Source organism: Molothrus aeneus, chromosome 11, assembly GCF_037042795.1.
Source record: "Molothrus aeneus isolate 106 chromosome 11, BPBGC_Maene_1.0, whole genome shotgun sequence".
NCBI classification, from domain to species: Eukaryota; Metazoa; Chordata; class Aves; order Passeriformes; family Icteridae; genus Molothrus; species Molothrus aeneus.
In genome coordinates, this window is record NC_089656.1 from 2,566,082 (window position 1) to 2,591,850 (window position 25,769).

Here is a 25,769-nt window from a genome sequence, read left to right on the forward strand (position 1 = left end):
TGGTACACACTGCTCACACAGTGTCCAGCCTGCTGCAGTCACAGACCTTCACTCCTGATCCCAGACAAAAACCTGAGCATGTTTTCCTCTGATTATCTCCTTTATTTCCAGACTCACAGGAGACAGTTCCCAGACCCAGGACCCTGCATCACCTGGGCAGAGCAGGGACAGCCCATGGCCCTGGTGCCCACACTGGCCTGTGCTGCTGGGACATCCCAGGGCTGTGAACAGGAATGATTCCAGTCTCTCTGGGCACTGATAAATCATCTTTCTGCCCCTGTGCTTGGACATTTCCTTGTTCCACTAAACTGGTGCAGCTCTCCTGCTGTTGAGAATAATTTGGAAAGGACCCAGCCTGTCTGACATTCTTGCTCCATTTGCTTTTCCTGCAGCCCATCCTTGTGAGCTCCCCTGAGCTGAGGACAGAAAGAGTCACAGATTTTGCCCAGTGCCAGGGTGTGACGGTGCTGCAGTAGAGTGCTGCCCACTCCAGCACAGCTGACAGCAGCCCCTGCTCTGGAGCAGGCACTGCAGGGCTCACAGGACACTGCTCCTGCTTCTCTCCAGGCATGTGTGTGATTGGGAAGTTGCATCCAGCTCTCTCTACCCATATTTTGTTATCACACTTCAAATGATGAATGAATAATGTTTATTCTCTTGTTTATTCTAACTTTTGATTAAGCTGTAACCAATGTATTTTTCCTAGAGTTCATTTAAAAAAACTGAAGACATCAAGAACAATTTGTTAAAAAGCTATTTTGGAGGGAAAACAATCCCCAAGGCCCACAGAGCCACACCAAGCAGGAGGATTTTTTGTGTAAGTTTTTTGCTGCTGAGCCTGAGCCATTGGCACATGAGCAGAAACACAGAGGAATTTCCAGCAGGTTTTTCATTCCTGCAGCTGGAGAGCAGGGACAGACAGGAGGCAACAGCAGCACCACCATGTCTGCTGGGAGGAGCCCACACCACAGCCACATTCCCAAAAAAAGGAGCCCCTGCCTGGGGGCTACAGGAACCCACACCCAGGAGGAGACAGCCATACACCTGCTGCACAGAGGACACCTCCCCTGCAAAACTGAGCTCATCAAAAACTTTAAAATAATAAGTAACTGTTCACTGTTGAGTTCTGATGAGCTACTGAAAGCTGAACCTGAGTTTCTTATGTGACTGTGAGAGACTCATTCTTAAATACAACACTCTGGTCATGGGTTTGATTCTGATTCCAGTGAAGTCAAGGCCAAACCATCCTCTGATTTAACTGGAAGCAGAAGCAGGCCCCCACTTTAACCCTCATGCCTGCAAACAGAATAAAACTGTGAAACAAAGAAGAAATATGTTTGAAACTGGTATTAACTCCAAGCCTTATTATCCCCCTTCCACAAGACTAAAAAGCAGTCATTGAACTTTTTTCCTCATTCAGCACCAATCTTATGTACTACTGGCCAAAATTCAGCCCTCATTCCCTCCAAGAGAGCCCTGGCACAAGCAGAGGACCCAGTTTTTCCACTCTCATGTGCTGGTTCCCATGGAGCTCCCCTACCCCACTGTGCCCATGGTGGGTTTGGCAGGGGCAGAGCTCAGTCTGCATTCCCCAAGTGCCAAAGCTGCAGCCCTTGGTGTGAATTGCACCGGTACAAATCCTTGGCCTAACACAGTATGACACCAAAGAGGTTAAAGAGAGTCCCTGGTTTTCATTGTCCACTTTCTCAAGAGAGATTTGCTGCTGCCAAAGTGGTTCCAGATCTAAATGGATTACCTGCAGCACCAGCAGCAGCTGCACTCCATCAGGAGGGAGCAGAGGCAGGAGCCTGCCCTGTGCCCTTCCCTCAGTGCCTCATGGTGCAAAGCTCAGCTTCCACCAGAGCTCACCAGCTGATCCCTTCTGGGTCTGACCACGAGGAATGGTGCAAAGGAAGGTGCAAAATTCCACCAGAAGTTGCTGCACAGTAACCCCCAGCAGCCACGTGCAGGACTCTCCCAGGTTTTGCTTTATGTGACCATCAGCAGGTAAAAAGCAGCAATTTTGGCCTTTGAACACAATTCAACACAGCACAGGTGAACAGCACACTCCTCTGCCCAGCTCTGTCCTGCTGCATCAGGGAGGAACACAACCAAGCACAACTGTGAAGCTCAGAGCTGTCCTGCCTGGCTGAGTTTCCAGTGAGAGCAAGTCAGGTAAAAACAAACACCTGTAAAGTTTTTACAGATGTCATTTCATTTCTAAGCATCAAAAGAATGAAGTACATGCTGATCACAGCAGCTGAGATGAAGGAGTAGGGAGTTTGGTGGACAGAGCATGGAGAAGTGAGTTTATAACTCTGGAGTTTAATTCCAGCTCTGCAGCTTCTCCCAGCTGTAAATTCAGATTAGGAAAGGCACCAGCCTGGTGTAATTCTGTATCAGGGCAGTGACAGCAGCCATGAGAGTGACTGACAATGCCTGTCCCTGCCATCAGATCATGCATTCAATGTCAGGACAGCACAAGGGAACAAGCTGAGGTACTGCAAGGCCTAGCTGCATTGCTCATCAATTTATTACATCTCACATTACAAAACTTAGCAGAGCTCATGGGGGTGACAGCAGCACAGGGCACAGCCTGCACCAGCTCCTGCCTGCATCCTCCACACCAGCTTGTTGCTCTGTGCTCCAGAGATCCAGCTTCCCTTCTGCTCTCACATCTGAATCTGTGTTTGCATGCCTGCATATTTCTTCTATTTAAAAATGCACTTTGTTCTTCAGGATTTCATTAACCCCTGAATAGATTAATTTGGATTTCAGTTACACAGACACAAATTTAATGGATCTCCTTCAAAACTAGCAGAGTCACATCTTTAGGAAGGCCAGGAAGGGTTTGTGCATGCACCTGGAAGGGCAGGACACCTTGTGCTCACCTGGCTGTTGGTTTTACACCCCAGAGCACTGTGGGCACCCAGCAGCAGCTCCTGAGTGCAGTGCCCAGGTTCTGGAACTCCTCACCACACAGCACCAGCTCCAGCCCTGGTGTAACCCCACAGAGGACAAGGATTATTTTGGCCAGATCCATTATTAGGCTCATTTTCTAGAACAATAGGGCTTGTTTTCATTTAAGCTTACAGTAAAACTCTCATTGACTTCACTGGAAGAGAGACATGACCCAACACACCAATATCCAAACCACCTCCATTTATTTTAGTGGAAGGAGGCAAGGAAGTAAAAAAGGTCCAATGTATTTTTAAATCTTTAGATTTCACAAATGATCACAAGCATGTAGGTCACAATATGCACACAGAAAGACACCTTCGACAACCACCAGTGGGATCATTAAAATAATTAAGTTAGGCCTAGAGACAAATTCATTTCATAACATGTTCCTTACAAAACAGATACCCCCTTGCTCCATAATCTAGGGAGTCTGTTTTATAAACTTCCTAAGTAGTTCATGAAATATCCCCCTAAGCAGACTAGGTCTGCTTGCCATTGCAGGGTCTCCATAAATCAAAAGTTTATGAATCAAAAGACAAACAGCAGTGCTGTGTGCTCAGAAGCAGCTGGGAAGGGGTAAAGCCCCAGCAGCTCCAGTGGTGCTGTGGTGAGCTCTGACCTGGGGACATGATTTTGCTGAACCTGCCTCTTCACACAGCTCCTCTGCCTGCCATGGGGGAGCTGCCTGCACAGCACACCAAGCAGCAATCAATAAAGGAGATCCCCCTTTGTCTTAAATGTAAAGATGCTGCATTTCACAGTACAGCATCTTTACAGTACTTAACACCACACTGTTGAGCAGGAAAGAGCCTCCACTTGCAGCAACTAAAAGGAAGAGATAGTTACTTTCCAGTCCAGCATCCTGTGGAAGTGGTCTCTCAAAATGCACTGCTGTGCTAGTGCTTTCCCTCCTACCATCCTGAAACTGACTGCTGGAAAATACTTAAATTATGCTGCTGGTACCAAAGTGCCCTGTCAGGTAAGTGGTGAGCAGAAGTAACAACAAAAGAAATGACAAACCAAACTTGACCAACAAGAAAGTGAGATAAATACAGAATGCTAAATGAAAAAGAAAAAAGTTGAAATTTTGGTATCCTTGTCTGCTGGTTTCTCTTTGATTTTTTAGTAAACCAGACTAGCTTTCAACCTGTTGTAAGCAGGAAGGGTGGGAATTACTGATGTGGTAAGTGTAACTCGGCTACAGCCATGTTATCATTGCAGAACTGTGAGAGTCTGTCCCGATTTTCCCTCATCTGCCTCACAATCATCATTTGGGGACCACTGAAGAGAAGACCCCCCCTGTCTTCTCTGTAGGAGGAAGTTACACAGGCCACAGGCCCAAGAGCTGAGAGCATTGCTAAGCTACTGTTTTCACAGGTGTTGTTTGCTGTGTGCCACACTGAGCCCAAAGAAGGGGCACCGTGCCCTTTGTGCAACAACAGCCCTGGGAGCTGTCCCACATCTCAGCCTGGCTGGATTCTCCTGAGTTCTGGGTGGTCCCCACAGCAGACCCTCACCTGTTTTACAACCACCATGACTGACAGACTGAGATGTGAGGAGCCTCTCCATCAAGGAGTGAGACATGGAACCCCCGTGTGAAAAGGCCCCTCTGCTCCTCCCAAGGACTGAGACACGGAACCCCCGTGTGAAAAGGCCCCTCTGCTCCTCCCAAGGACTGAGACATGAAACCCCCGTGTGAAAAGGCCCCTCTGCTCCTCCCAAGGACTGAGACATGGAACCCCCATGTGAAAAGGTTCCTCTGCTCCTTCCAAGGACTGGGACACGAAACCCCCATGTGAAAAGGCCCCTCTGCTCCTCCCAAGGACTGAGACACGGAACCCCCGTGTGAAAAGGCCCCTCTGCTCCTCCCAAGGACTGAGACATGAAACCCCCATGTGAAAAGGCCCCTCTGCTCCTTCCAAGGACTGGGACTGAAGCCCCCAGCCCGGGGCAGCTGTGTGGGGGAGGCAAGCTGACCAGAGTGAGATGTTTGCCTGCAGATTGTGACCGCTGGACCAAGAACACAATGGCTCTCGTTAATGCTGAGAACATGGACTACCTGTTACATCTATTCCTTATTGTATCTGTTTCCCCCTCCTCACAATTTTCAATGGAATTATCATAATAAAAACCTCTCAGTTAGCCAGAGATTTTGAGATCCCCAACGTAACAGGCGGATCCTCGACTGGACCAAAGGACTTCATCTCTATGTTTGGTAGCTCTATCCCCCTCTCTCTCTCTCTTTTCTCTCTCTTCCTCTATCTTTTTCTCTCCCTTAATCCCTCTATTGCATTTTGCTGTGGTCATTCAATAAAGGTGCATTTGTTTCGATTATCATTGCAAACCCCCTCGCACCGTGTTGGTTCTTTTTGCACCCTGAGATCAAACCCACGAACCATCACAAAACCCATTCATAAGGACAGGTCGTGACAAGAACATGAGAGGGAAGAGCAGAGAACAAGGCAAGGTCAGCTGGGGTTTGCACCAAAGATGCTGGACATGAACATTCAATGTTCATCTTTTGGACTGCCCTCAGTGGGCACAAGTGCCATCCCTCCTGCCCCAGCCTGGCTGCACCAGCTGCATGGCAGGCCTGTCCTTCTCACCAGCTGAGGCAAGAAGCTGCTATCTGGGGAGGACTCTGCAATTTTCTCAAATTCAGGGGTTTTAAACCTGTGCCAGGCCCAGCACCAAAACCATGGTATTTCTCTGTCATCTGTGTGTTGATTTGCTATCTGCTCCTCCCCAGAAAGAGCTCAGTCTGCCCCTTCCTAGTCACTGTAATATCCACTTATATCTCTGCACAACCCAGGCTGCAAATGTAAAGAGAAAAAATAAAATAATTCCTGAAAAAATGTTCATAAGAGACCAGCCAGGCAGTGTCTTCTTGGACATTTCAACTTTTCCAAGTAAACACACAAATAATTAATTCATCAACAGGACCCAATCTCGGCACCCAACTGCAGTGAGATTTGCATTCCCAAGGGCTAAACTCTGCTTTCCTCTCCTGAGCTGTGGGTTCAGGCTGTGCCTGTGCTGGGCAGGGCAGTGTTTAGCAAGGCCAGGAAGGAGTGACCACCTCTGTGACAGCTCAGCTCTGCTGGGGCTCCCCACCTGCCAGTTCATAGGAGATCCTGGAGATGTGCACACAAACAGCACTGAAGAATCAGTTTCCATATAAATTCCTTCCTTCCCACCTCCCTAATCAATGGGATGCAGGGTTAGGGTTACAGGGATTATCCTCCTTTACCACCAAAGCTACTGCTCCAGCTGTGCAACAGCAGAGGGAACATGTGGAAATCTGCTGCCACATGTGTGCTTCCTCCATGGCTCTGACAGACACTGCATCCAGGGCTCTGTCCAGCCAGTGACAGACACAGACAGGGTCCCAAACACCATTCCCAGCTGTAAATACATCCCTATCACAGATTATTTTTATTTTCCATAGAGACCAAGCCATGTACTCCTCCTCTGGCACCTGAAATGGGTGCAGCTCAAGCTGTAGCTGCTCTGGTCAGTCCTCCCCCTGCTCAGGGGGATGTGTCCAAGCAGCAACACACACTGCCTTAGGACACGAGGCCTGTAGGAACAAACAATTCACACCTTTCCCAGAGCTTATCAAAGTGCTGCAAGGACTTGTGTGACCTTGGCCATGCAGCACCTGTAAGGAGCTGCCTCTGCAGATGGGGACAGACAGGTTCAGCTTCCACCCCTGATAAAGCAGACTGGCAAAGGGAGACCCTGTGCTTGCTCCAAGTCCTGCTTTAATAAGTACAACATCCACAGGCAGACTGGGGGCAAACAGAGGATGAGAGGGGGAAAGGCCCTCCTCTGGGTTTTTATCTTATGGGTTCTGCTGGTCAAAGCTCCCTTAGAAACCAGAGACACAGCTAGCTGCTCAATGACCAGATAAGAAAAACTCCAAAGATGTATCTCTGAATCTCAAGTGCATGATATGAATCCAAAAACTATGTTAATCTCTGTAGGAATTCATATGTTAATTCAGAAGAAGTACTGCATATAACCAAAACCTTAATCTCTATAAGAATTCATATGTTAATTCAGAAGAAGCACTGCACATTACCAAAACCTCTGGGTTTTGGCTGCTTTACTTGCTCTCCTGTGCAGCACCCAGCCAGCTGCTGGCAGAGGCAGAGCCCTGGGGAGCCTGGCAGGCTCAGCCCTCACTGCAGAGCTGCCACGCTGGGCTGGCATGGCAGAACCTGCCCCTCAGAGCTCTCCTGAAGTGCAGGGCAAATTCCTGCTCCTGCCTCTTCAGGGGCTGTGCCTGAGCTGAGGTGACAATAGCCATTAAAATGAATGAGCTTTGTGTGCAGCTGACGTGCAGGCATGTGCTGCAATGTGGGGTGCTGGGGCTGGCTCCGGAGCTGCCTTTGGGGGTCACCCCACAACCAGGGCACTGCACAGCTGGCCTGGGGGACAGAGGTGCCTCACAGAGGCTGAAATGTGCCCTTGTGCCCTTCCCTGTGCCTGAAAAACCTGGGGGGTGAGGAGGGACTGGAGAGGGACCGGACACCGCACAGCTGTGGGGTGTGTGAGCAGCACTGAGTGACAGTGGCACAGAGACACCTGGGGACACCTGAGGGGGGATGGAGGGGACTGCAGGGCAGCATGGAGGGACAGTGACACAGAGTGACAGCGGCACAGAGACACCTGAGGGGTTGGATGGGGCTGCAGGGGTGCAGCAGCACTGAGTGACAGTGGCACAGAGACACCTGGGGACACCTGAGGGAGGATGGATGGGGCTGCAGGGATGCAGCAGCACGGGGATGGCAGTGTAGGAGTGTCAGGGGTGGGAGGGTCAGGACAGACGGACACGAGAGATCTCTGCAGCCAGGTCAGGAACTTGGGGTTTATTGCAAAGGGCCTGGGGGCAGGGCCCTGCTGGGAGCTGCCAGGCACAGCTCAGAGCAGGACTGAGAGAAGAGAGGGGGAGTGAGGATGAGAGGGTGAGAGAGTAAGGGAGTAAAAAAGGTAAGAGAGCGAGGTTCCTGTTCCAATACAATAAATCTTCTTCTGTGTTGAATATTCTGATTCTCACAAACCAATCTAGTACAAGATACAAATCCTATAGCATTTCCATACAGCCTATAAGAATCACTACATTACCACACTGTGTTACACTTTAAACCCTAAAAACTCCTCTTTGGGCCCCTTCTGCCAAGCTGGCAGGGTCTGCTCTGACCCTTGGGCCTGTCTGCAAGCAGAGGGTGTTGTTCCATCAAAAGGGGATCACCTTCAACTGGCCACACCATTGTTTTCCAGTTGTTCAGTAACTGAGGGATCTCAAAGCTTGCTTTCATTTCAATCTCACTTATAGTTCCTGTATTCTCAAAATCTTTTGCCAGACAATCATATTGATAAGGCTTTCCTGTTCCATCTTCCCCAACATGGCAGGAGCCTGGGCTGTCCCACACTGCTCCAGTGGGGATCCTTCCCTGAGCTGTGCTGAGCTCTCCCAGCCACCAACACTCCCTGCTCAGAACACATCTGGCCTTCACCCCACTTAACCTGTCTTGAGCAGAGGCCTTGTTTAATCACTGGTTTACACCCTAACTGCCAGCATGGGGTAAGTGACAAAATTTGCTAATTGCACGTTGTCTTCAGGCAATAACCTCAGTAATACACAGATTTGATGGAAAATTAGCAAATAAATTATTATAAGACTGACAGTGAATACGTGAGCAAGATGTATGAGATGTTCTCAGCTCTGGTAAATCCAGAGAATTATATATCCTAAATATATCCAAATTAAGAATTTCCCTGCTCCCTCCCAAGAAGGGCAGAGTGGGGCCCAGTACAGAGCCCTTCATGTAAAGGATGATGTGGAAACCTGTCTGGTAGATCTCAGGAGGTGTGTCTGAGCTGTGCAAGCACTGCATCCAGCTGTACAGGGTCAGGAATCCTCAAAACAGAGGGGTCCTCAAACCTGGAGCAGGGAATTCCCCTGAACTCAGCCCAGGCTGCAGAGGAGGGGGGAGAAGCAGCTCTCAAGTGTCAGTGCTGAGCTCCAACAAGCAGAGAGATGGAGGTGCTGGAGGAAAAGGCAGCTGAATTAAAGCCCAAAGACACCTGGAGAGCACCTGGAGTCAGGTCACTTGGTAGGAGAGCTTGTCTCAGGGGGGTCAGAAAAACAACAATGTGTTTGACAAGAAACATTCAGAGCAGACACATGCTTTAGGGGACTCCTTGGAAATCACCAAAAAAGTCCATGGGTTTAGAGGAAAGGATATGCCTGGAAAACTACTGCCTTGTAGAGAGGTCACTAGTTCCTGAACCAAATAATAAAACCTGCTGGTTCTCCTTGGAGGGCACAGCTCCAGATGTGGGAGGCAGAGCCCAGGGCCCAGGAGCTGGGATCAGGAGGGGCACTGTGCTGCCCTGCTCAGCTGCCCTGGGCTAAAGATTCCAGCCCTGGAAAGCTAAAGATTTGAATTCATCATGGTGTTATTTTCATTGTAATGTTATGTTTTCTTATTCCATCGATTTAATTAAGAGCATTTTTCTATTAAGATTGATTTCTTAAGTTTATGCAAGGTCAGGTCTAATTCTTATTCATTTTAAGATTTCATGTTTTATTCTATTTTTATTAAGATCAATTTTTATTCAGTGTCAGTAATGTTACCTTTAAGTTTTCTTGAGCATATTTTGGTAATATATATATATATATATATGATATACACTCTATATGTGTACATGTACTTTAACAAGTATATCCTTGATGTTTAAATATGCTTGTCTAAGTTCAATTTAAAGAAAGTTTAAATTAAGTTTAAATAAATGATGTGGCCCATAAAATAAATATATAAATAAATTATAAATTTAATGGAGAAATAAAAAGGGTATAAAAAGTGTATTATGGTTTTAGGAGCTCCAACCTCCAGCAGAGCTCCCAAACCCCCAGGGGAGGCTCTCTGGGCTCTCTGCACCCTCACTGCTCCCACCTGGACAGTGGCACTGCCACAGAAATCATTGCTGCCCCCCTTTGCCATAAATGATGCCACAGAAAACATCAGCTTTATAGCACATGGGAGTATCCTAAACACAGGATTATACACAAACTATCCAACAATGGAAGGTAAATACATTTACCTTGTAGAGCAGCACAGCTCAGAGAGAGTTCACAGGAATTCCCTGAGATAAAAACTCTGTTCAGGACTGTGAATAGGACAGGCTTCTGACAAAAAATCTTCTTCTGCTTTCTAAAAAAATTCAAAGTGGTATCAAAATTTCCAGTGAAATCAAGAAGCTGGGGCCTGCTGTGGTCTACAGGGATTTGGAGCTTCTGCCTCTTTTCTGCTTGCAGTCAGTGAGATGCCTGCCAGAGTTCAGTGGGAATAACACTGGGGATCCAGCAATGCCTTTGGGGATTCCTCACTGCACCTAAGGAATGAACTTTTGGGCCAGGTTTGTTTCCTAAATGTAAAAATTATCTCAGTCCATTGGATAAATACAATTTGCAACTCACTTTGGAGATGTGCTAGAGGTTTTGCAGCCTTTACAATCTGTCATATAAATCCACATGCAAGTGTCAATGTGTGAAGGGGCTGCTTTAGAGGTCCTCTGGGTGAAAACAGGAATGAAATTTCCAGAGCCAATGCTACAAAGATGAATATTTTCTCTATGCAGCCAATTATTGTAGAAAAAAGGTACTGATGGTAAGAGTCACTAGAATTCAACAGAGTTTTTTTGGTTGGTTGGTTTGGGTTTGTTTTTTTTTTACCTGCAAGTCAGAACTACAAGAACTGTGAGTTTAAGTAGGAGAATTTGCTGAAAACAAACTACTGAAATTGAGCCTCAGATCCAGGTAAGACAACATCATCCTCCTTGCACCTTCAAAGCTTGTCAACTTTAATGACAGTTTTGGGCATGCATGGAAAGTGGCCTCAAGTAGGTACAGGCTGTGGGAATGACAACAATATTATTTGTGAGGTAATTTCTGAGACCACCATCATTATGCTGTTGTTGATCACAATTTCTTTTTATGTTTCTCATTTCCCTTGCATTTCACTCTCTGAAAGGCCAGCTTTTTTTTCTTGTGTGTGGTTTAATTCAAAAAGCCAACCGGAAAGGTGTGCAAGAGTAGTGGGTGAGTGTGAGTGGTTCAGAAACCACTTTGAGGCTCTTTAACCGTCTTCTCCTTTGTCACACCACTTGTGCCTGCTCAAGCTTTCTCCTCTTAAGAGAATTTTTCTGTGGGCCATAAAAATTTCCGGGAAAGAGAACATCTACCCCCTTTAATGCCTAATCTGGCACCCTTTACTTATGCAAATTTCATCAATGAACAAATGCCCCGATCACAGCAGCTGCACTAATACAAACAACATCAAAGACTTGCTCAAGGTTGCTCTGAAACAACTCTGGGATCTCTGAAATGCAAGATTTGGCCTCTGGCCTCACACTAACAGCCATCCACGAAGCTGAGTGAGGTTTCCCCAGTATGGTCCTTTTCCTCCCCTTGGCAGAGCCAGGCACACGCACGGGGGTGGGCAGAGCCCAGTCCCTGCTCTCAGAGCACACAGGAAATGCAGCAGCTGCTGCCAGGTGTCCCTTGTGTCCCTTGTGTCCCTTGTGTCCCTTGTGCCACAGCAGAGGGGACTGCAGCACAGCTGGGGCAGGAGCTGCTCACACCTGCACTGCTCCTGACCTGGGCAGCTCCTCCCTCTCACTGAACTCAGCACGAGCTGAGTTTGCTCAGGACCTCCCCAAAATATTGAGGAAGTTCCAACACAACTTGGTGATTGATTTTTCCATCAGTATGTGCTGTTTCTGTGTATGCACACCTGTTTATACACAATCCATGTATCCTTAAAAATCCAAGTACAGTATATGCTAAGCAGCCCACAAGCTAAAAGCTCTTTGCAATCTGAGAGCACAGAGAAAGCAACAGAAATTGTAAAACAAATTAAAAGGAAGTTTATTCTCACAGTTTTCAGTTTCAGTGAGCACAAATTGTTTTATGTGACTGCAGCTAAGATTTTGCAAAGCATTTCAGCACTTTTATCTTTTGCTGAAATACAATCTAGAGATTTGTGTGATCTCTTGGATTCGAAGCTTTTAAAGTCAAGAATTTAACACCCTATCCAAAATAACCCAGACAGCTCTGCACGTGGATCAGTGTGGCCGTGCCTCTCTGTGGCCACACATGTCACACCCCTGGCACAAGCCAGCAGTGCCCTGGCATTATTTCCAGATATTTTGCTCAGAAAAGCTTTCTCCCTCCTCCTGCCCCGTGAGTGATCTGGGAATCCTCTCCCAGCCCTGCAAAGCCAGTCTGTGCCATATGGAAAATCCATAGCAGGGCAGGGAAGCAGCACCAGGAGCTCCAACCATCCCCATGGGAATAACTCAAGGATTTTGTCTCAACCAGGAACGCCAGCAGGCCAGACTCAGTGAGGGGCTTACAACTAAGTCTACTATGCAGCACTGCAGAAAAAACCAACAATACTAAAAAATAAAAATAAGATAATAAATTAAGATACAGCCTTCACCCAGTTTCATAATGTATCGAGCAAGATGTCCTACTTGGGCTGCTGGTGAAGGTTTATCTTTTGCTACAAAAATAATGTCATCTATAGGTTTGAGCAGCTGAAAAAGCAGCCAAACCTTATGAGATAACATAGCAATATAAACAAAGGACAGTACACAGCAAAACATCAGGCAGCATGTAAGCTCTGGTCAGTTTTGTACTTTCAAAATCTGCAGAAATATGCTTTTGCTACTTATCAAGCAGAAAAAAGAAAATTTTGGTTCAGTACAGTATTCTCTTGAAATAAAATCTGTGAATTTATGTATATTCTCCCAAAGCTTCTATAACTGAAGCTTTTATTAAGTAAGTTTGATGTGTGGCATATTTTAAAAATAGCAGCAATATATTAAAATGTGGAAACAGATGTGTCACTCTATTACAACTGCAGAATCTTCACTGTATTTTTAATACTATGAAGCATTTGTATGCTTCTGCATTATAAATCTCTCTTCACTAAACAGATTTCTTCTTTATGATTAAAGTAGTACCACAAAGACATTATTAAACAGATACTGTCCACAAAAATCATATTGTTTTGATCTGACCATAAAATATAGATATTTTAATAATTGGGCTTTTTTCCATAGAGAATTTCAGCAGCTCCCTTTCCTTGGAATGAAATCACAGCCATATGCTTTATGATATTAGAGGCATTTCAAGGTGTCTCCATAAATGTCATTTATTGCTTGGGAAGCTGCCAAATCTGCAAAACCCCTTAGTTCTTTTAAAAGAAAAATCTTCAGATGAAACTAGCTCTTTACACTGGTTGTCATACCAAAAAAAAGAAAAAAACAATTCTCTCTTTTGGAATACTGGCCATGCAGGTAGCAAAACCTCTGGCAACAAAATCTGGGCTTTGGCTTGCTTTGGAGCCAAGAGTGCAGTGGGTACATTGGCCAGGCACAGCACACCTGCCCTGCACTCACCCTCACACTCACCCTCTGCACCCTGAGCAGCCCCAGCGATAAAAACCTGAACTGATTTAGTGGATAGAACTGTAAATCAAAATCAGGCACCTCTCAGTGTCTGGGCTTTCACCCCTCACAAAGCAGTGCCTTGCACCTTGCCCAGGGTGCCCACCCTCCGTGGTGCCCAGCACCCTGCAGGACTGGCAGCCAGGCAGACAACAGACACTCCATGTCACGCACAAATACAATCTCATGCCACATCTACTCCTAATTAGGCATATCTGGAGTTTATCCTGAGATAATGCTGGCCAGATCTCCATAAATCTTGCCAGACATGTCACCAACCTGTCCAGCACAAGGCACTACATGGAAACTCACAGGAATTTAATGCAGCTGCAGCAGCCAGGGCGGGCCAGCCCAGAGGAGCTGACTGCTGGGGCACACAGCTCCCAGTGAGATCAGCACTCTGGCTGGCCAACACCAGCATCCATTAGTCCCACAGTAGTAGAACCATTCCCTCTCTTTGAGGAAGAAAAAGCCACATTTTCCCCCCAAACTTGAAAGAAACAAGTTTCCTGCTACAGCTGGAAATAATCTAGGGCAGCACACCAACAGGTGCTTCAAATGTATCGGCAGAGCGCAGAAGATGTTGAGAGAGAAAATGAATAGACTCTCTAAATAATATATTAATTGTACAGGCCTTTTTTTCTTCAGAACCCCAGTGAAGTTCCTGTATAAATCAGAAACTGAATAATACATAAGCGGTGAATATATAACAAATGTACTTTGCACTGAGATATTCCTCGCAGGTGCACAGGGAGCAGCAGCAGCAGAGAGCTGCCAGCACCAAGGTGTTTCTTACCTGGAGTCTGGGTACTTGGTGAGGGTAGCCAGGCTGCTGGTGTACATGTGTCCTCCTACATCGATGTGCACGGGAGCGTTGGACTTGGTGAGTTGAGCTGGGAGAGGAATTCCTTGAGCAGCCAGAGGAGAAACCGGGGAGCGTGTCAGAGACAGACGGGACATGCTTCTTCCCTCCTGAGCAGGGAGGCAAAAAGAACAGTTTCTCTTAAATGTAGCACTGTGTTACCTTGTTTTTCAGTGTGATCACAGATCTAATCAGATCGTTTTTCCATCTGCCTGATCACATAGTCGGCTAACAAATTATTGCCACCACTGTAATTAAGCGTATTTGCATCATTTTCTTCTAAGTACCAGAGGGAAAGAGAAAGATGCTTATTAGCAATAAGAAATCAAGAAAAAAATTTTCAAGGTGTCAGCCTCAAGGGGCATAAAACAAACTGCAAAATTCTAATTAAAGGTCGTGGGCTTATGTGTTAGATGTGAAATATCCCCTGACAAACGAATAACCAATTTGTGAATTGGGATTCAGGGGGTTTTTGCAAGTTTGTCTCAGTAACAAGACACCTCTAAATTAGTGACTTCCTCAGTACCTAAGGCATTTAGTTTATACATGTAGTAAATTTCACTTCAAAACTAAGATCAATTTTCTGGCTTATTTTCAATAATTGTGAAATAAATGGATAATTTTCAGTTAAGCTTTAATATTAGACCTAAACAACTAGTAAGATTTCAAACTGAAAGCAATTAATACTTGGAAGCAGTGAAAACAGAAAGATAAATAAACTGACCCATGCTTTTAGGACAAGAAAGTACTGAATAATCTAGCACGTGAAATCATAAATTCCACAATCCACCTAATGTCTCCTGCCCTAAAAATATTGGAAAATTAGTGAAATTACTGAACCGAATCAAAAAAATCTTCAGCAAAATCAAAGCTAAAAATACTGAACTGCCTTAAAAATGAGCAGGACAACCAAGCAAAAGAAAATTCCTCGATTATCCTCTTAAGAAAAGCACAGTTTATTCTGCACAAAGCATGTGTCTCAAAGCTGATTGCAGTTCAATCGGTGCAGACGGCACACAGGTCAAACGGAAAAAAAAACCCTTCTAGAAAAGTTTAAGAAAATGTACATCCATTCTCCCCCTTATGGGGAAAGCAACATATGCAAAACATTATAGCTGAAGACATTTCTGAATATAATCTAATTTTCCTGGTATTCTGTAATTCAAGCATGCTACCAAGCACCCAGGCTCTTCCTTGCGTCTGACAAGCACTTTACATGCAGCATTGCAAAGTGAATTTCTATTTCTCCCACATTACTTTGACAATGTTTCTTACAAATCTAAAGCTGGTCTTGCCTTTCTCTTAGCAGTATTTTGCACAAGATGCCCGTCTACACCACTTGATGAACACAAATCAGCAACATTCTTTGTAAAATCATTTCCAAGCTATAGAGCAGGACTGAAAAATCTTAACAAATCTGAACAGTTTCACAAAGTCATCACAACATCTCCATTCACTGTATTTATCTTGGTTAGCTCCTAAGAATTTCCTGCATCTAGAGCCCAGGAATACATCACCCCATTGTGGATCCACATCCTTGTCTCTTCAGAGGCTGGATGGACAGCTGCACTGAGCACCAAGCAAATGCCAGCTCTGTCCTAGGACTCCTGTGTCAGCCGATGCAAAATTGGACATTAACATTTTCACTACAGCACCACCTTCAAGGAAAGTGACTGAATCCTTTCATGACTCAAGATGTTGCTTTCTTGTTTCCCACAAGAGCTTGTTGTGGCCAGCCGTCAGTAAATATGTCATATAGCATAAATAAAACAACTAACTTAAAAACCAACACAGTATGTAAGTACCTGCAGTATTTTAACAGCGTGTTTACTAATCTGTCTGCCAACACAGACAAAGGTTGCTGGTTTTTTTCCTTCCCAAAGAGCACTGTAAACTCATGTTCAGTCTCTACTCCTTCACTTAAATGAAAGGGTCAGAAGATCCAGGCTGAATGTCAACCCTGTCTTTGTTCAGACCCCAACCACGCTCACTAATGATAAAGGTACAGACCTTGCACGGTACAGGGCTGCCTTGGAAATAAATCTCACGCAGTTTCACAAAACAAGGGTCTAATTAGGGCTCATCTGCACCCCTTGTTACAATTTCCAAATGAAATCAAAGGACTTCCAGTCTTCTGTAAATGTGTCTTACATTTAACCATTTGTCTTGAAATACAGACATCAATTTTAAAATATGCACAGATAGCTAAAGATCAAGTGATATGAATCTATTTGTGCATATTTAAACACTGCTGCTATCTTAGGATTTTGTTTAATGTTAGTATACCAGTAAATTCCTTGATCTGTAAAGACTGAGATTCTCAGTGAGGCCATACTCACACAGTAGATATTTAATTTATACTATTCACTGGAGGGACCTTTTGAACAATCCTCTGCTTTTGGCATTTCTCAGCTAGAGCATGTGTTGAAAAAACACTTAATTATAGAAAATCACAGGAAAGCTAAAATAGTTCTCAAACTTTTATGGCTTTTCATACTTCTTGAGGGTGCCACTGGCTTTTGGGGGGAGAGGAGGAGAAGGGGAATTAAAACACTGGCTGGAGAGGATTCATAATAAAAAATGAATCCTAGATTTTTATTAAAATTGTGGAATTCAATCCTTTTTGTATGAGCTAATTGTCAAGAGGCACAACGGCTAAGCACTACTGCTCCAAAAAAAAATACCCCCTGTTTCTTAAGGTACCATAACCCTATTTCTAATGACTCCTTCCTCTTCTTAATGTAACACACAGCAAAAATTCATCACACTGAGTAATGTACTTATTTTATGCACGAAGCAAAATCCTAAATGTATTTATCCAGTGGAAGTCTTTATGCACATATTTTCTAATATGGATGAGAAAATTAAAACCTTAAGGGTAAATATCACAGAAACACTAACAAACTTCATTTATTAAACCATGTAAAATAATCCTTGCTCTTTAGTTGCCTACAACAGGCTACAGCATCCCAACTAGTGGCACAGGCAATAACCCTGCTCTAATAAGTAACACAGGAACCTGCTGAAGGCAAAATCAATAGAGCCTGATTCCCAAATTATGTGAATATTTAGTTTTTCAAACATTACACACCAAGATCTTTCAGAGCCAGCTTATCTTTTTCTGCCTTCCTAAGCTAACTGCTTGTAAAAACTATTTGCCCATGCAAAGTGAAATAATCACAATGCCATGCTCATTTACACACAAAATGATTTTGTGTCCCATTGTGCTCACAGTTGTTCAGCTCTCTAGGGGTGATTAAACTAGCTATGCTGCTACAGCTTGAGATGATTTCACTGAATCGTTTCTCCATGAAGTTGCTTCTTTGCTAAGCTGTTATTTTAACCATAAAAGGTAAACAGAAGGCAGTTGTAAGAGCTCCATTCAGCTCCGTGCCCAGGGCTATAACCCTAGGGCAGAGAATGCTGAAAGACTGCAGAATTTTCCAGGGTGTTGCCTTTCTTGCTCTAAAGCCTTCAGGAATACTGTTCATTTAATACACACTCTAGATGATACATTTCAGATCCTACTAAAAGAAAGACTTCAAAAGTGTAAGAAGTTTTGGGCGGATGAAGCTTTCCCACCTCTGCACATAGCTTGGGGCCATGGTAACCAATACTGCTGTTGATGTTGGGAAAATACAGGAGAAATAAACTGCACAGAGCAGAGCAGACAGATAGGGACAAGGGAGGTGAAAGGTTGCAGGAAAGAAACAGGCAGCAGTCTGGAAGGGGGAACGAAAAAAAAAGGAAAATAATAAAAAAGGAGGCGGCTCTGAAGGAGGGACAAAGTTAAATCAAGGAGCAGGCACTTAAAAGACTACAGATGGGAAGCAAGACTAATTAAGGATGTAAAAGCGCTTTGTTTCTAAAGTTTATTGTTGCCAGGATAAAAATTAATTGAAACTAATGCTGTTATTCACTCGTGCAGTTTAATTCCTTCATGCACATTTAAGACGTGCAATGAAAGCGGCAGGCAGGTTTAGGACCTGCCGTGGAGCTGCTCTCCCGGGGAGCCGGGCTGGGCCCGGCCGCACCGCCGGGCTGCTGGAGCCTGGGGGAGGCTGCTGGAGCCTGGGGGAGGCTGCTCCTCCTCCCCGGGGGCCTTCATCCCTGCACCGGCAGCCCCAGCAGGGGTAAACCCACCCACGGCATCGCCCCGGCCTCGGCACTGCGGGCCACAGCGGCTCCGGGGCAGCGTCTGCGTGCCCGGGCTGCCGGAGGGGCACGGCCAGACCGGGAATTACCTTTGTCTGCCCACACGGGGACGGGGACAGCGACAGCTCGGCTCTGCCTCACAGCCACCCCCGGACAACTTGCCCACTTTGGCGTGCTCCCAGCCCTAAGACAAAGCGGGGCGGGGGGGCTGCAAACCTTGGGCTAGGTGGCTCCAAAATTAAAAGTCCATAAACATTTGCACACACCTCCACGCTGCTTTACTGAGCACTGCACCGAGACACAGAGGAGATCGTGCCCAAAACTTTTGAGGGGCGGGGGGGGGGGGGTGTGAAGCAAAGGGGGAACTCCCTCTGGAGCTCTGCTTCCTCCCCCCCCCGCCAAAAAAATTTTAAAAAAAGGGGAAAAAAAAAAAGGAAGGCTTTCTCCTTCCTCCCCCTCTCCCCCCCCTCCGCAACCCGCCTCTCTCTGGCAGACTCCAGTCTATTTAGTGCAAGTTTCACGTCACCCAAATGCTTTTCCTTACTGATGGTCAGGGAAATCACCAGCGAGCAACGCACCCGGTCACTCAACTTCTGCCTTTTTCTTTTGAACACACTGCATGCCCGAAGGAAAAATTCAACAAAAAAAAAAAAAAAAAAAGAAGGCACAACATGGCGTCCTTTACTTATTCCCACATAACAAGAAAGGCGATGTCTTAGATGAATGCAAGAAAAAAAAAGTCAAGCCCGAATCCCCGATCCTGCACATTTTCCGCGCAGCCAATGGTGGTGAGCATTAGCCAGGCTAATGTATTAATTTTGCAGAAGTGTGCCACATCGCATGCAGGAGCAGGAATGCAAACTATAGCCTAGAGTGGTTTGAAGTCTACCCCAAACCAAGCCTTCCACTCTCACTGGCGCCAGAGTTTCATTCACAGCCCGCCCGTGTTTTCCATACGCGGCGCTCCCCATTGTCGCCCGCCTTCCCTTTGTGCCGAGCCGCCCCGCCGCCAGCCCCCGCGCCCCGGCCCGCGCTCCCCCGCGCTCCCGCCCGCCCGGGCCCGCGGCCGCGGCTCCGCGTGTACCATGCGAAAGCGCAGAGCGAGCCGCGCTGCCTCCGCCGCGCTGGGGCTTGGCCGTCTTCAGAGCCGGGGCCGGGGGGGCAGGGGGAGCGCGGGCACCCCGGGCCGCGGGGCTCCGCCGGCGCTGCCCATGCTGGAGCGGAGCAAAACAAAACATACACACGCACGCACACACACACGCACAGACACACACACACACACACGCGCGGCGCTACCAAAGCGGGGCGGCTGCAAACGGGTCCTGTAGCTTTAAAAAAACACCCCTCCGCCGCTGCTCCCCGGAGCCGGCAGCCGAGTGAGTTTCAAGAGGCACTTTCCAAAAAAAAAAAAAAAAAAAAAAAAAAAAGAAGGGGGGGGGGGGGGTGAAGGGAAAAAAAAAAAAAAAAAAAAAAAAAGGAGCGCGAGCAGGCGCGAACCGCGCGGTGCGGCGCGATGCGAGGACGGCGCGGCGCGCACGGCGCGCTCCGGCCCCGCTCGGGCGGGCGCACGGGCGGCTGCGGGAGCCGCTGCTGCTGCCGAGGTCCTTACCTTGAGCACAGAAGAGATCTACGAGCCCCCCTTTGGCTTTGGGCTCTGCCGGGGCTGTGTGTGGATGGGCTCAGCTTTTTGCTTTTATTACTATCTTTGCTCCGCAGATCCTGCTGTGATTATTATTATTTTTAAAGCTTCTCTGTCTCCTGTCTCTTCCCCTGTTTTTGCTGCTTCTTTTTCTATTTATTTTGTGCGTGTGTGTGTATGTGTGTGTGTGAGAGGGGGGAAAAAAAAGCCTTTAAATGAAACTGCCGAGGCTGTTATGAGAAGAAAGGCAATAATCCCGTCTCTAAATAACAGAGGGAAGGGAGAAGAGGAGGAAAAAAAGCGAATTCTTGCTCAGGGCTTTGCAAACGCCTGCAGGGCAGAGGATTAGGCTACAATTAGCTCAGCCCTTTGCTCTCGCCCTAGCTAATTTTGCGATGAAAATTGGATATTTTTCCCTCCTTTTGGTGAAGGTCTGCAGATTTACTCCCCCATCCCCCACCCCCCCCCCCCACCCCCCAGAATAAAATAAAATACAGCCCTTGAAAATGAAATAAGGCTGGGAAGGCGGCCGGCTCCCCAGCCCGCGCCCCCGGCGCCGCCGCCCGCAGAGCCCCTCCGCGCGGCGCGGCCGGGGCGGGAGCTGCGCTGCCCCGCGGAGTTCCGCGCAGCCCGGCCCGGCCCGGCCCTGCCGGGGGATAACGGTTCGGTGTTGGGGAGGATCAGGCCACTGTCACGTCCTTCAACAGACTTACTGAAAAGAAGAAGGAGGAAAAGAGGGGGGGGGGAAGGGGGGGAAAAAAGCTGATTTTAATCATTGTCATTTGGTCTGATGTAATATTTCCCCAGGCATTTTCAACTAGGCATAAATTTTCAGCTCCCAAATAAGTAACACAGGGCACGTTTCTCACATCTCTTGACTCCTCTGTTACAATTAGGGTAGCACCCACTCTGCACTTGTTGATAAACTAGATGAAGTTAAAAAAGAAATAATAAAAAAATAGCCCCGACCCCCCCTTCCCTGCAGCACCCAGCGCCGCCGAGGTGCGGACGGGGGGCCTCGGGGGCGGGGGGGGGCTGCAATTATTCCCAGCCATCCATCCTGCCTGCCTCCCCCTCCCTTTCACCCTTTGCTAATGTCTCGCATTGTAAACGCCAAATTTCCTGTAGGCCATTAAAACCAAATGACGTCTATCGACATGCATTGTGCTATTGCGGAGCGCCCTGGCAGCCCGCCCCCGGCCAAAAGCGCCATTTCAATTAGAGAGCGCGGCGCGATGGCGCGGGGCTCCGCGGGCGGCTCCGCGGGCGCGCAGCGCGCCCGGCCCACGTACCGGGAGGGGACCGCCAGGGAACCCCCCCGTGAATGAGGGAAAAAAAAATATATATATCGGCAAATCCCTCCCTCTACTTCCAGCCAGAGGCGCGGGTCTGCCGGTGCCCGCGTGTTTCCGCGCGCCGCCGCGGGGGATGCGCCCCCGCTCCGCGCTGGTCCCCACGGAAGTTGGGCGGAGGGAGCGGGGCCGCTCCGCGCCCCAGCGCGCCGCTGCCGGCGGGCGCACCCGCGGCTCTGCCGGCGGTGTTTGGGGGGGGGCCCCGCCGCCTCCGCGCCCGCGGAACGGAACGGAGCGGAACGGAACGGCGCGCGCGGCCCGGCGGGGCTGCAGCGCCCACTAGCGCGCGCCGCCGCGCGGCCGTTACGCAACGCTGCGCGGCCCCGAGAGGTCAGCGCGGGGAGGGCTCCGCGCGCCCCCGCGCCCGCGCTGCCCCCGGGCCTGGGCCGGCCCAGAGCGGCCGGGGCGCGATGCGGGCAGGACACCCCGAAACTGGGGGGGTTAAAGTTTTCTGCCGTGGCAGGAATAAACAGAAACTTTTCTCCTAAGGGGAGCTTTTTTTTTTTTTTTTTTTTTTTTTTCCCCTTCTAGAGTACAAACTACAGGAGAAGAGGGAAATTTTCTCATTAAAGTTACATCCCTGCAGTTAGTTCAATTACTTGATATATGCAGAAGATGTTGTAAATTTAAAGATTTAAATAGCTTACAAAGATGCCGGAGGCTCCATCAGTTAATTTCCTTAATTTATGGATTTTTAGCTGAGCTTCTGAAATGAAAAGGAGAATGAGAACTAGGTCAGCAGAGAGATTTGCATCCAGAACAGACTAAAATTTGTTTTCCTTGACCATCCCATCAGCCCAGGTGTGATCCTGTGTGGGGGTCGCTGTCCCACCTGTGCCCTCCAGGCTGGGACTCAGTGAGCAGGGCACAGAGGGGAAGGTTTTGTTCTGAAATTCCCTGCGAACAGCGGCGTGTCCCCAGCAGCTGCCTCACCTGATGGCGGCACGAGGCTGTAGCCCGAGTGCTCTCATTTCCTCAGCACTCTGGTCAACAAGTGGATGCGAGGAGGAGCAGCTCCGCTGAGCCGCTGACCTGCGCGCAGCCCGAGTTGCACCCAGCCTTTCTGTAGGGGTGCGGGCGGACTGTGTGGAATGACTTGGCGCTATAATTTTTACTTCCTTTGTGAATTACTGACTGCTAAGTGAAAAATAAATATGAGACTCTCGAACAGCAATCAGAGCTGCATAAAAATAGGATGCTTCTGCACTGAGGCAGGCTAAAGAGGAAAGAGAAGACCTAAAAATACTGCACTTGTATGAAAAGTAGAAATTGTGATCTGACTCATCCCAACACATCTGTGACAGGCACTGTTTAATTGTGCTGCATGGAAATGGGATGCACGGATGATAAAGATGCCGTTTGTTTGTTTGCTTGTAGATCAAAGCAGACACGGTAGCACTTGGGATGAAAAAGCCTGCGTGTGGGACGGAACTTGTGCGGGATTGTTTTTACTGTGTCTGAGAAAAGGACAATGGACTTGGGAGCTTTGTGGTTTTTCTTGCCTCTATTAATGTTGAAGGTAATAAAGGTACACGTTACAGCTCTATATGCACGCTCTCCTTTCTTTCTTCTCGCTCAAGTGTGTGAGTGCCTTTCTGTTGTTTTGTTTCAATATGTAAGAATATATACATATGAATCAATACTTAAAAGATTGATATAAACTAAACAGTTTTAGGAAGCAACATCGCGGTATGATTAGTATTGGTGTTCATGATTTAACATTTCTTTTCCCACTAGATGAAGTTTCTAAGATTTGCAAGGTACGTGTCAAGGACGGGTATATAAATGGATTTTTATTTATTCACAACTCCAAGACTAATTGCTTCTCTTTGCCTGAAGGCCAAGAGATTGGTTTTAATATGACACTTCAAAAGTATTCATAGAACTACAGAGATACTAAGTGTCATTGTTTAAGAGAGAAATCTCGCTATGCTACTTGTGACCCTGAAAATAAAATCTTCCACTGTATTTTGAATCCTAATGTTGTTTTTCAGAGTTTCACTTAAAGCTCAACTATCAAGAAGTGTACAAAGGAAAATATTAAATAGTATGTAGTGAACAAAAAAGAAGAAATGCTCTTAGAACTGAATATAACTTATTTTCTCAACAATTCTATTATCCTCCCTATAAAGCAATACAAAATTTGTGGTAGAAGATTCCTGAGCTCGGTTGCAAGATATTAGAATTAGAAATTATAAGTTGTAATTTATCATGGGTGCTTAAAAGTTCTTAACCAAACGCCCAGCATGTGTTTATTACAATCATAAGTACTTCCAAATACATACTTTGGATTTTTTTCCCTTACCAACAGTTCTTTTTATTCTCTGCAGATGCTTAAAAATGGAATTGGACAGAACTATTCTGTGATCTGTTTTTATACCTAATTATTCTATAGTTTACTTTCATTTTTTAAAGTAAATGGGTAAAATTTACACCAAAGACAGTGTGAAAGAGAAGCCCATAAGGAACTCCAGCTCATTTTCTTTTTTTTTCCCCCGCAAAAATAATAAATTGTATGTATGTTACAGGACAGAATATTACTAGATTGTGAAAATATGCTGATTTGAAGGAATATAGGTTTCCCATCAAAAAGATTGTCCAAATATATTTTGAAATGTATGAAAGAAAGTACAAATTGACAAACAACATCAACCTCTTCTGCACCATGCTCTCTGAATTAGAGCAGGATAACTCAGTTGGTCTTGTTCTTGAGGGCTCTGTATGACTTTGTGGTAGTAGACCTCATCCTCTCTTAGTCCTTGCTTTTTTAATTACTTTATGGGTTTTATCCTGAGGTTTAAACCTGACTTCAGCTCTTGTTATGTTACATGACTTGAGGCATTCTGATGATGGTACCAACATTTCCACCAAGTACAGTGAGTGCAGGGAGAAAACTGTGGAGTGCCTGGTCCTCACTGAACTCACCATGTTCTACCAGGCATTTGGAGATAAAGCAGGAAGTAAGGGAGAAAAATGATAATTTCATTAAATGTTTAAAGCAGATAAATGAGAATTAAGGGGTTGTTCCTTTAAAACAAAGGAATCAATGTCTATATGTAGATGAATACTCCTCCCAGTCACAGTTAAGACACCACTGTAGCTTAGATGGACTTTTATCTTGGAAGAGAAGATTTCAGTAAATAATTGTGATTTCAAAAGTAGTTGCTGGACACCGGGTGCTCGCTCAGTCAGCAAAGGCTCCATGACTGTTGCTTTCAGAGGGTTTTCACAGCTGGGTTTGGCTCTGTCTCCTGGGCCATGGAGGCACCAGGGACAAACACATCTGAACACAGAGGTTGGTGACCGTGGGTGCTGCGCCTGCCACCATCGCTCCCGTCACTGGCAATGAGGGACAAGCAGAAGCTGTGGAAAGCTGATGTTACATATGTGTTGAGCCTCCAAAAAGGTTTGTTCTGGTGAGGAACCTGGAAATATTAAGCATCTTGAAATCCCAGTACTTGCTGCAGTCAGTTGACACATGAGGAATAATAAAAAAAAGGCATCTCCCAGCTGAAGCAAGTTTTCAAGCCAGTTGCAGTGCCAGTCATTCTGGAACAGGAACTTGGCCCAGGGTTTGCTAATTAAGTCAAATAATTGTTTGTCATTTGTAGACAGATGAGAGGTTTCCTGAGAGCAGTAAGCATGACCACGCAAAGAACAAAATCTGATCATTAGGAAATAACCAAGTCTTGTCAGTCTTTTCCCTTGAATGCTCTTCTATTCTTTTCAAGAAACAGCTTGCTGCTGAGTAAGTTTACAAACCATTACTTTATTGACTAAATACAGATGGACTGTTTTAAAAACTATCCATTATCCAGTGCCTAACTCGTGACAGCAGCATGATACAAAGAAATAATCTGTCCTGGAATGCCAAGATAAAATAGCTTGTCAGGAAATACAGTATAGGAAAGGTTTGTTTGTCTCTTCTGCTTCCAACTGTTATAAGCCAAAGATAGCTTCCAAAATGAAATTTACATAAACAAGATGTCCCATGTTAATGTTCAGCATGGTGTTTCAAGGTTCACACATTTTGTTAAGTGCTCTGCCTCCTCTTCTTAAACAGGTTATAAAACTGAGGAGTGTTTTTTAACCTGTTTAAGTAATGTGTGTGGTGTTAGCTTTTAGCTATTTATTAAATAAAGCTTATCCATATTGTATATGTCACAGAGAGGAGAAAACATTTTTATGGCTGAGTTTAATCCATTCATTGGTTTATTAGAGACACAATGTACTCTGAAGAATGCCACAAATCCACATGGTGTCCCTGAACACTTGA

The 25,769-nt window shown here is 46.3% G+C and overlaps 1 protein-coding gene across 2 annotated transcripts in view; it reads right to left on the reverse strand.

Moving 5' to 3' along the window:
- The window catches only part of KCTD15 (potassium channel tetramerization domain containing 15), a 50,297-nt gene extending 29,705 nt beyond the window's left edge, over positions 1 to 20,592 (reverse strand). The window contains exons 1-2 of one of the 2 annotated variants that reach the window (XM_066557140.1): positions 20,112 to 20,592; positions 14,282 to 14,457 (exon numbers count right to left, since the gene is read on the reverse strand). In XM_066557140.1, coding sequence (XP_066413237.1) covers positions 14,282 to 14,445 — 164 coding nt within the window. In that variant the 5' untranslated portion in view covers positions 14,446 to 14,457; positions 20,112 to 20,592. Of the gene's footprint in view, positions 1 to 14,281; positions 14,458 to 19,586; positions 19,859 to 20,111 lie in introns of those variants that run through there. The other variant, XM_066557139.1, reaches the window with a different exon arrangement.
- Positions 20,593 to 25,769: the final 5,177 nt, after the last annotated feature.